The sequence below is a fragment of the Pleurodeles waltl genome, chromosome 6, assembly GCF_031143425.1.
Source record: "Pleurodeles waltl isolate 20211129_DDA chromosome 6, aPleWal1.hap1.20221129, whole genome shotgun sequence".
Classification (NCBI taxonomy): Eukaryota; Metazoa; Chordata; class Amphibia; order Caudata; family Salamandridae; genus Pleurodeles; species Pleurodeles waltl.
The window spans coordinates 148794080-148806117 of NC_090445.1; the positions used below are offsets into that span (position 1 = coordinate 148794080).

A 12038-nucleotide genomic window follows, 5' to 3' on the forward strand; every position below is an offset into this window, starting at 1 on the left:
AGGGTTCTGAGAACTAGTATTTCCATCTTTTTGATCCATGTTCCATCTTTTTGGGGAATAAGGAAGTACAGGGAGTAAACCCCTGTTCCTACTTGATGTTGTGGTACAAGCTCTATGGCTTGTTTGAGTAACAGTGACTGTACTTCAGTTTGCAACATGGAAATGTGTTGGGGAGGGGGGGAAGAGTTTGTGTGGTTTTGGAGGTATATCTGGAGGAATCTGTGCGAATTCTATGCAGTAACCATTGTGGATAATGGATAATGCCCAGTTGTCTGTTGTAATGGGTAACCATTGTTTGTGAAACTTTTGCAGTCTTCCTCCCACAGGCGAAGTGTGATGAGGGAAGATGTGGAGCAAGTCACTCTTGTGTGTGAGGTTTGCTTAGTTGGCTGATATTTTCCCCTAACTCTGGGGAATTGGCCTCTAAGTTCTTCTAAACCCACCTCGTTGGTACTGAGGCTGGTAAGACTGTTTTGACTGAGGTGGATGCCTCAGAGGTTTGGGCTCTAAAGCCACCCCTGTATTGAGGCTTTCGAAATGAACCTCTGTACTGTGTAGAATAAAGAGCACCCATGGCATTGGCAGTGTCAGAGTCCTTTTTTTATTTTTTCATGGCCGTATCAACCTGAGTGCCAAAAAGCTGCTTCTCATTAAATGGCATGTTAAGGACAGCCTGCTGGATTTCTGGTTTAAAACCGGACGACCGAAGCCATGCGTGTCTCCGAATGGTGACAGCAGTATTGATTGTCCTTGCTGCTGTCTGCCGAGTCTAGAGCTGACCTAATCTGGTTATTCGTAATAGCCTGCCCTTCCTCGACTATTTGCTGTGCTCTGTTTTGTTAATCTTTTGGGAGATGTTGGATGATATCTTTCATCTCGTCCCAGTGGGCCCCATCATAACTAGCCAGTAGTGCTTGGGCGTTGGCTATTCTTCATTGATTAGCTGCTTGCGATGCCACTCTTACCAGCAGCATCGAATGTTCTGCTTTCTTTGTCTGGTGGCGGTGCATCACCAGACAACTGGGAGTTAGATCTTTTCCTTGCCGCACGGACTACGGAATCGGGAGGTAGCTGCTGGGTAATGAATGCTGGATCAGAAGGAGGCAGCTTATATTTCTTTTCTACTCTCGGAGTGATGACTCTGGCCTTAACTGGTTCTTGAAAAATTTGATGTGCATGTTTTAACATGCTGGAAGCATGGGAAGGGACTGGTAAGTAGTGTGAGTGGAGGATAACGTATTAAAGAGAAAATCATCCTCAAGAGGTTCTGTGTGCATGGCTACGTTATGGTATGACACTGCCCTAGCTAGAACCTGAGTGTATGAAGTGCTATCTTCTGGTGGCAATGGTTTAGGATACCAGTCTGGATGATTATCAGAAATGGGATCATGGTAGAGATCTCATGGGTCGACATTATCTTGGTGTGAATCTGCAGAGTGTCCTGGAGTCTGTGCAGTAGGGTTAGTAGGTGGAGAGACAGTCAGGTGAGGAGACTGATGAGGTGAGAATTGAGGAGGCAGAGTTTTTTGTTGGGGTCTTGGCACTTCAGCTGGTGGCTGATCAGTGTCCAATTGCCCTTGAAAGGCTAGCTTACTCTGTTTTTAGAAGAGGTGCAGTTCGGAACTTACCAGTGTCTTTATTAATATGAATTATGGCCTGTCTCATCAATTTCCTTCATTTGCTTGAGTTCCTCCAAAAATCGATGGCTTTCTTTAAGTTGTTTTGAAAGTCCATGCTCCTGTGTATATTGGTCTTTTCGGCTCCGAAGCCGGTTTCCTCTGGATCGAAAGGCCTGGAGTGGATGTTGGCCTCGCCTCAGACAGGGATTTTCGAGGCTTCGACTCAATGGGTCAGTGTTTGCCTATTTCGGAGCCTGTGCTTCGGCTGGAGTCCGAAGGCTTCGGTGGCATGGCCTTTCTCAGTGCCGAAGTTGTTGCTTGGTCACCGGAAGTCTTTTTGCGGGTGGAGCCATGGCCTTCTGGCAGTGGCGTTCGAGGCCTTGTGTTTGGGCTTGGATTGGACAGGGACAGGCGTACTCACATGCGGTCCTGCCATGACCGGTCTGTCCTCCTCGGACTTGTGCTCTGAGTCGGACCCCCGGAGACTGCGGTGTGCATTATCGCCTCTTCCTCCACGCTGAGATGTTCGGTGCTTCTCAACGCCATTTCCAACCTTTGTGCTCTTCTGTCTCGTAGAGTCTTCTTCGAGCGGAAGGATCTGCAGGCCTCGCAAGTATCCTCTTGATGGTCTGGAGATAGACAAAGGTTAGAGACAAGATGTTGGTCTGTATATGGGAACTTGGCGTGGCACCGAGGGCAGAAGCGAAATGGGGTCCGGTCCATGAGGCTTCGATCGGCCCGACCAGGCCAGAGTTGAGCGCAGGTGCCCCAAAGGGTGAGTAAAGAAGTTGGATCCACCGGTACCGAAGTGCCGATGATACGCGATCAAAAAAATACATTACAGAATTAGAGAGTTTGTAGGACTTTTCCGACTCGAAATACTGAGCAAAAAGAAACACATCCGAAACCAATGGCGGAAAGAATACAATCTAAGATGGTGTCAATACCCATGCGCAATGGAGCCAAAGAGGAGTCACCACTCGATCCCGTGACTCGAAAACACTTCTTCGAAGAAAAACAACTTGTAACACTCCGAGCCCAACACTAGATGGCAGGACCTATGCACAGCATGTGTATCTGCAGCTACACATGCCATCGAACATATATATCTATCTATCTATCACACACACACACAAAGTTGTCCTCAGACAAAGTGCACTCCCAAACAGGTTATTGTTGAATCCAGAAAAGCCAGCAACATACAGCGAACTCTTTAGCATTTCCATTTAGCCAGGCCTTGCGTGTTTCAGACATCTTTATCCTTGTTCACAGACTAATTTTGGAGAAAAGTGCATAAGCCTATAAATCGGCCAATGCAGGAGGAGCACTGCCTTATTTATAGAAGTAAAAAGTGACCCACAAAGTGCAGAACATAGTGGCATCGTCATACCTTTCTTTGGCAAATTTGATTCGCTTTCTAGTAAATTGTGTTGTACGTATATAGTCACCATTTTTGTTGGTTGGATTTTAAAAAGCACGTTTACTGAGAAAAGGTTCCAGTGAGGCTAAGCACTGGCAACACCAATAAGTCTTGCCTTGTTGGTGACAAACAGGAAAATAAAAAAAATAAAAAAAATAAAATAAAAAAAAATAAAGCATTCCATATATACATTCATGCACCGACAAAATGACATGGTATAGATTATTTGTTTTTTTAAAATATATATATATTTTTTTTAAAACAAACCACAAGCAGTAGCGGAGCAATGGAGGAGTGGGTGGAGGATATGACATGGGAGGTGGGGGGCAGGTATTCGGTTGGAAAGCAGCACAGGAGAGCGAGCAAGAACAGACATGGACTCATGTAGTGTTTAATTAAAAAGAAAATAGCATACGAAGTGTCAGCAATTGAAGGAAATCAGTTGGGTAGTCAAAAAGGTGGTAAATAGCATATGTCCCAGGTAAGGAACAAATAACAGAAGAAGCAGCCAAGCCATCAAATTAGAAGCAAACACATGAGTGACAAAACCAACCCAATGGCAAGTAATGGGCGAGCTCGAAGTCTAGTACGTTTTTGGTGTTGTCCACTAAAAACTTACCTACAAAAAAAAACTAAAAGCAGTCTGTTGGCGGAGACCTAAAAATGCCGTCTAGACTAAGGAGTCTGAACACATGGGTAAGAGAGATGCACTGCATGCCAGATTGTAATCTGGGGTTTATTTGCCTTTTGTTTCAAGAATGCATATTAATTTTAACGTTTATGTTTTATAGAGTTTTATAGTGAAATTTAGATGAATAAGTTACTTACCTTCGGTAACCCTTTTTCTGGTTGATACCTTTTGAATACCCCCAATGTGCCAGCATTCAACGGAATTTCTTTCTCTCTAGCTCTCCACTTTGACGAGGATGTCACAACAGCACGGCTTCACTCGCAACTTCGTCTGACATCATCGAAACCATGAGAAGTCCTTACCAGCATGCTATCAGTTTCACACACTTTTTCCGTGCCTTCGAGGCGAACAGATGAAACCAACATCACAAATACAACAATATGTGCATTCTCAAATCAAATAATTAAATATGTACACTTCGTGTATGTGGCATATCACAATACAGACATTATCTTCAAACAGATGTCTTCTTGGTATATTCAGATCTGCAACAAGGAGGTGGGTGTTTCAGTGAGGAATCCACAAGGTAGATAATGCATCCACCAGAAAAAGCGTTCCTGAAGGTAAGTAACTTGTTCTTCTAATGGGAACCATCTACCTGTGTATTCCTCACCTTTTGAATAGACTCCCCAAGCAGTTCCACACTCTGAGGTTGGTGCCGGTCTGCCTATACCAAATAATCCTATAAGACCGAATGGGCAAAGCGACAGTCCCTCTTCCTTTCAGAGTCCAAACAATAGTGCTTTGCAAAGGTGTGGAGGGAAGCCCACATTGCTTCTTTGCATAGGTCAATGACAGGGACACCTCTAGCCAAGGCGGAAGTAGAAGACTTAGCTATGGTGGAATGTGTTCTAATACCTTGAGGTGGCTCTTTCTTCACCATGGCACAGAAGATCTTTATGCAGATAATGATGATCCACCTAGATAATGTCCTCTTGTGGACAGTCTTGCTCTTCATCCTGCCCACATAGCCAATAAACAGCTGATCATCAATCCTCAGATCATGTGTTCTATCAATGTAGAAGCTCAAAGCTCTCTTCGGGTCCTAACAAAGCAGTAGGAAGGGTAATAGATTGGCCCAAGTGGAAAGGGATCACCACCTTCGATAGGAAAGCAGCTCTGGTTCTCAGAATAACCTTGTCTGCATAAAAAGTGGTAAACGGGGCTTCAACACTTAGAGCCTGTAACTCACTAACAAGTCTAGCCGACTTGATGGCTATAAGACAGTTTTAAAAGTAAGGAGTCATAACGGACAGCTATGCAATGGCATAGCCAACAGAATGGGGGCATACATATTAATAATCCCCTTAATAAAACCATAAAACTCAGACTTAAACAGGAAAAGCTGATCAGGTAAACAAATAAATGCAGACAGTGCAGACAAATAGACCTTGACTGTCGTGACTGCACAATCCTGTTGTGCTAGGGAAAGTGCAAACTGAAAAACATTTGATAATCAGGCTTTTAAAGGGTCAACATCCTTTACAGTGCACCATTTTACAAATGTAACCCATCTACCAGCATATACCGTCTTGGTGGAGTGCCGCTCGGCAGATAAAAGTAACACCCACAACTTCAAGGAGGGAAAGAAAAAGAACTCCGGTTGCCCTGTTCAATCTCCAGGCATGTAGGTACAAGCTCTGAAATTGGGGGTGTAAAACCTCCCGCTGCACTGAGAGAGGAAGTCCTCCCTGTGAGGGAGATGGCGCAGAGGGCACATTGAAACACGTACCTGAATGCTCCCTGCATAGGATACTGGAAGCTGCAGAACAACGGGTAGTGCGCATTCGTGTGAGTGGTAAACAGGTCTATCGGAGGTGTTCCCATAACCTGAAGATGTGAAGTACCATCGCCAGATGGAGACGCCACTAGTGTCGCCTGAGAAGTGCTGGCTGAGACTGTACGCATGTACGTACAGAACTCAGGCCAAGTGATTTACCACAATGCAAATCTGATGGCCCTGAGCCCAGGACCAGAGTCACAGAGCTTCTTTGCAAAGAAGATACAAATCTACCCCTCCCAGTTTGTTAATGTACCACACTGCGGTAATGTTGTCCATCAAGACATGCACCGACTGACTGCAAATGGACGGGAGGAAGGCCTTGAGTGTCAGATGTATTGCCTGCAACTTCAACAGATTTATGTGAAACAACTGTTCTCCTGGAGACCAAAGTCCTTTGATCTCCCGATACCCCAGATGTGCTCTTCACCCTAGAATAAAGGCATCCGTGCTAATTGTGGCCACCGGAGGTGGAGGAAAAAAACAGCTTTCCTTGTGATAGATTGCCATCTACACCCCACTATCGGAGATCCGCTACAGTGTCTCTGGAGATCTTGAGTGACTCTCCACGATCCCTGCTGTGTTGAAACCACTGCCTGCGGAGGCACCATTGTAGGGCCCTCATTTGCCAGCGTGCATGAGTGAGCAACAGAATGCAGGAAGCGAACAGACCAAGTAGGCACAGGACTACCTTCAGGACTGGAAAGAGCGCTCCATCCTGAAACATCGGATTCATATCCTGAATGTCTTGAATCCTCTGAGAAGGAAGGTAGGCATGATTTATTGTGGTGTCCTGTTCTGCCCCCATAGACAAGGTGTGCTGAGAGGGCTCCAGGTGAGATTTGGGTATGTTGATGGAAAAACCCAGATTGAACAACATTTGAGTTGTCAAATGCAAGTGATGCAGCACCAACTCTGGAGCCTTGGCTTGGAGTAACCAATCATCCAAGTAAGGAAAAACTGGTATTTCCCACCATCTGAAATGTGCAGCAACCACTGCATCAACCTTAAGACTTGAGGTGTGGAAGCAAGACCAAACAGAAGGACCGCAAACTCTTAGTGTTGCGACCCTATCGTGAACCGGAGATATTTCCTGTGCAACTTCAGAATGGGAACGTAAAAAAGACGCATTCTGTGAGTTGATGAAAACCATCCAGTCTTCTTTGGCCAACACAAGAAGCACCTTTGTCAAGGTGAGCATTTAGAATTTTTCCTATTTGAGGAAAAAATAAAAAATCCTTAGGTCTAGGATTATCTGTAAATGACCGTCCTTCTTGAGGATCAGGAAATATCTTGAATAACATCCCTGACGCCATTCCTGTTCCAGAACCAACTCTGCTGCTCCCTTTAAAAACAGAGTTTGAACCTTCTGCTGGAGTAGCAGAAGATTTTCTTTTGAACAAAAACTTTGTTGGGGAGGAAAGGAAGGAGGGAAGTCTTGAAAGGGAAGGGCATACCCATTTTCTAAAAATGCTCAACACCCAACTATCCGATGTTATGGACTTCCATTCCAGTAAAAAAAAAAAAAAAAAAATTTACAACCTCCCTCCCACAGGTAGAACATGCATGTCATGGTGGAACTAGGGCTGCTTTCCTGAATTAGCGGTTTAAGAGGAAGAGGAAGGCTGATGGGCTGCACCTTGTTTTCTAACTTTGCCACGTCCTCTATAGGATCTATACAGGGGATTGGCTGACTGCTGCTCCTGGAACTGCTGCCTTCCTCGAAAGGAGCAGCTCTGGCCAAACCCCCTGAACCTATGCAGTGGTCTGTAGCTCATGGAGAGGGGTTGAAGACCCAAAGACTTTGCTGTTGCCTTGCTTTCTTTAAACCTTTCCAAGGCTGAATCCGCTTTGGCATCAAACAGTTTGGATCCATCAAACGGCAAGCCCATGAGGGTGGGCTGTACATCAGGGGAAAATCCAGAGCCTCTTAAGCAGGCATGTCGCCTTGTGGCAATTGAAGTTCCCATGGTCCTGGCCACAGAATCCATAGTATCAAGGCCTGACTGAATCACCTGCTTTGCCGCAGCTTGACTGTCATTTAAATGTTTGGGGAAATGACCTTGAACATCCAGTAGTAACTTGGGAATCACATCCCTGGCTGAATCCAAAGAATGGGTATACCTGCCTAAACATGTGGCATTTAGAGACCCTCAAGACCATGGTTTCAGAAGAAGAAGAAAAAAATCTTCTTTGAAGATTGCTCCATCTTTTTTGATTTTCTATCCACAGGAGTCATCGGAAAGGAACCAGGGGCTGTTGTAGTAAAACAAGAAGCCTGCACCACCAAGCTATCCGGTGTCGGATAAGGACTTTAAAAAAAAAAAGGACACACACACACACACACACACACACACACACACATCCCCCCCCCCCCTCTCTGGTGCCGTTTTATATCTCCTAGCAATAGGTCTTGACACATGCTTCTGCCATACCTCCAACACTGGCTCGGTCAGGGCTTCATTGGATGGCATTAAACGTCCTGAAGTGGACACCAAAGAATGAAGGACTTCCGCTAGCAACCTGGGCTTCAACTCCTCTGTGGGAGGAGGCAAGTCCAACATTTCAGCTGCATTTCTTATGACCTCATGATAAGATGTCACCTATGGCGGAGGTATACTTCCTGGAGATAATAACTCCCACTCGGAGGAAGAGTCCAGACCACTTGCCACCTCTATACCCTCCAATTCCTGGGACGGTATAGGAATTTCACCCTCTTCCAGGTCCAACTCCTGCTAAGTCTAATATTGTTGCTCCTCTAGAAGCCTCAAAATCTCTCTACGAGAAACTCAACATAGACTCCAGCAATGGCATTGCAAGAGAATATACCAGCTACATTGACGTCGGTTGTGGTGCCGGCAAACTCTGTGTCGGCAACAGTAACTTAGATGTTGGAGCTGTAGAATCCATTTGAACTGGAGTTGAGTGATGCAATATCAGTCAGGACCTGCTCAACGTCCGTACCAGTGCCACTGGCACAGATTTCTGCTGAGTGTCAGCAAAGGAGTCACCTTCCTCAGCACCAAAGGCCAGGGGTACTGAGCCATCGGCATAAAGGGCAGAAACAGGGCCTGCTGATAGGGTGCCGGGAAACCTCCAAAGGGGAACGACAATGGACTCATGGGGCCAGCCGGCGCACCACATAGAGTAACGGCCCTGTTGAAAACACTATACATAGAATTTAAGAAGTTTGATAGATCTGTCCCCGGAGCTGGGAAAGTAGGATACTCCCACCCCTGTTGAAGAGGTCAAAAGGATCTTGTCATCGGCGTGACTACTTGAGGCTTCGGATCTGGCAGAGTCAAACGAGGAAACTGAGCCACTGGAGTCGCAGGTGACACCAGGAGCTCCACTAATGATGGCACCGGGGAACCTTCATGCGACTTCCGAAGAGGAGATATAGGCCACTGGACTCACTTCTCGGAAGACCAACTCTGTGAACCATGATGCCATCTCTTCTTATGTGACCTTGAAGACCAATGAGACAGACTCCGCCCGAGGTCAGAACCTGCAGCAGCCTCGCTTGTCCTTCTTCGCCTTGGTCAAAAATAATTTTGCTTCTCTCTCCTTCAATGCCTCAGGATTCATACTCTGACACAAAACATAGTTTCCGATGTCATGATCAGAGCTAAGGCACCAGAGACAATCTTCATGCGGATCGTTAACAGACATTTGGCCTCTGCATATCTGACAAGGTCTAAAACCTGACTTTAGGTGGAGGCATTGTCAGCTACCAAGACAACAAAACTGTAATAACCCTCAAAACAGTGTAACCAAATATGCGAGATGGGAAACACTGTTGTGCGGAAAAAAGGGAACGCACATCAGCATGCCAGTAAGGACTTCTTATGGTTCCGATGATGTCAGACAGAGTTGCGTGAGGAGCCGTGCTGTTGTGATGTCCACGTCGAGAGCTAAAGAGAAAAAATGACGTCAAATGCTGCCACATTGGGGGTATTCAAAAGTGAGGAATCCACAGGTAGATGTATCCACCATAAATATTCTATATGCTAGAAATGAAAACCATGCCTTGGTCAGGACCAGAACATTTCATAAGGTGGGTGTTAGAACTCTGGTCTGCTGATTAGACAGTCAGACCATAAACCAATTCCCTGAGTGACATGGCTACATCACTTACTGCTTCCCATGCTGCAGGGTCCTGTCGCAGGATGGCATTCGTCAGTTCCACAGACACACGCTTCCTGTAGTCTGGGTTTTTATCCTCCGAGATACGGAACAAGACAGCTGCTGCATAGGTGGCTGTGGACGCAAGGAAGGAAAATAGTGGTTGATGGTCAGTGAAAAGCAAAGTCATTAACTTCTTTCCAATACAAACTGCAAATCAGTATAAAATCAATGTTTTAATACTTGTTTGTGGCAAGCAATTATCATGACTGATCCTCTAGAGGCCGAATAACAATGTATTCATCCAAAATCACGCCAAGGAATGCAACAATATCACCAAGTCAAAGAAACTAATTTTCAGTGACAAGCACAGCTATTGCTATAAATGCCTTAGATTAGGATCAAGTAGCACACAAAGAGCTAATCACCTTACATCCACCACCACCTATAAGTGGATTTTATGCCGCTAACCATTAAGGTTTGTACATTGTAGCGTATTCTCCAACTGAATGACCTTTAAATGGTTCTGTGAAGAACACCTATAGGATTAGAACAGTGTTACTCAAAGTATGACCTGGGGTCGTATGCAGCCCTTTTGAGCTTTGCATGAGCCCTCCAGGGCAACAGCAGCACTAGGGTGCTGTTTATTCAACTCGGCCCTAACATTTATAAGATGTTCAATAAAGAGCAACCATTTATTTACCAGTTATTTGCAGTTAAAGAATGGAAGTGACTAGGGTGTACTGCACTGCTTAACTTTAGGAACACCTTCATTTTTAAAGACAGGTTTTTTTGGTTCCACATTGTGCAATTCTATTCAACCACTAGATGTACATGCTTCGCTTCCCTCACACCCACTTTACGCTTGTGTGTGTTTGTGTCATTTCCATTGCAGCAGTGTGGAACAGTTAGTTGCAGCTCACCAGTGCCTTCATTCCTGGAGTGCAGCAGTTCCATGAGAGGAGCAGATGCTCCTTCAGCATCGATTATGTCAGCCAACTCTTTATCCTGAGCCAGTTCACATAGGACTCCAGCAGCCACACGCTGGATGTTCTCCACGGGGGAGTACAGAAGCTACAGAAAAGGTTTGCAACAAAGCGGGGTCAATACATTAAAAAAATTCTTATTTTGGGCGTCTTTTTAAGAATATACATTTAGTCATTTGTTTAGAGTGAAAACGCAGAAGATAATGTAAAGGAGGCTTATCGATGGTTTGACAGAATTATAAGCAGCATCGAAAAACATCTCACATATTGTAAATTTAAGTCAGTTCTAATTCTGCAGAGCATGGTTCAGCATTTGGTCTCCTCTTCCTCAGGTCACAGTATGCGTTCCGAAATGAACCATGCAGTGTTCAAGCTGTATAAAAAAGTGATGATACACAAGCCCAATGCTACTGAAACAATGAACCTAACTGATGGAATTTAATGTTCAAAGACATGGATTCTCTTATATGATTGCACTTTAAAGGGATGAATTTTCGCCCTAAAGAACTTCAGAAAACGAAACACACCGACTATGAAACATAAGAAATTAATCAATAAATAAGTTATGCAGCAACTCAAAGACCACTGTGATCTAATTGACTGGATCTATTTAGGGTCACGCATTCTGGAATGATTTATTATTTAGTTACATTTATGTGCAGCATCTTTATCAGCTGTTTGCTGTTTGGGGAGAGCAGCTACGTTAAACATTGGACTGATAGAGTGTGGTCCCATGAGCCAAATGTTAAGACTCAATTATGCTTTTCCAGGCATGGAAAAGTGTTAACCAGACTAACTCTACTGAGCAAAACCATCAAAAATTCTGCTTGATCAGATAACAGATTAGACATCTAGTGTAATTTGTGGGGGATCCAATGCACTGCTCCCAAAAGAACAGAAAGCAAACTAGGACATACTATTATATAAGCGAAACAGCCACATAATGAAAACGGTAGGATTTTTGACTGTTTAAGGCACATTAAAACATTGTATGCATTCCTACATGTAGGAGGCTGGACTGGCTTGTAGTGAGTACCAAGGGGTACTTGCACCTTGCACCAGGCCCAGTTATCCCTTATTAGTGTATAGGGTGTCTAGCAGCTTAGGCTGATAGATAATGGTAGCTTAGCAGAGCAGCTTAGGCTGAACTAGGAGACGTGTGAAGCTACTACAGTACCACTTAGTGTCATATGCACAATATCATAAGAAAACACAATACACAGTTATACTAAAAATAAAGGTACTTTATTTTTATGACAATATGCCAAAGTATCTTAGAGTGTACCCTCAGTGAGAGGATAGGAAATATACACAAGATATATATACACAATAGCAAAAATATGCAGTATAGTCTTAGAAAACAGTGCAAACAATGTATAGTTACAATAGGATGCAATGGGGAAACATAGGGATAGGG

General features: G+C 44.5%; 1 protein-coding gene across 1 annotated transcript in view; it reads right to left on the minus strand.

Annotated features, from left to right (window-relative positions):
- The window catches only part of JUP (junction plakoglobin), a 127230-nt gene that overhangs the window by 25191 nt on the left and 90001 nt on the right, over positions 1 to 12038 (minus strand). The window contains exons 11-12 of the mRNA XM_069237656.1: positions 10559 to 10709; positions 9649 to 9770 (exon numbers count right to left, since the gene is read on the minus strand). Of these exons, the coding sequence (XP_069093757.1) occupies positions 9649 to 9770; positions 10559 to 10709 (273 nt within the window). The remainder of the gene's footprint in view (positions 1 to 9648; positions 9771 to 10558; positions 10710 to 12038) is intronic.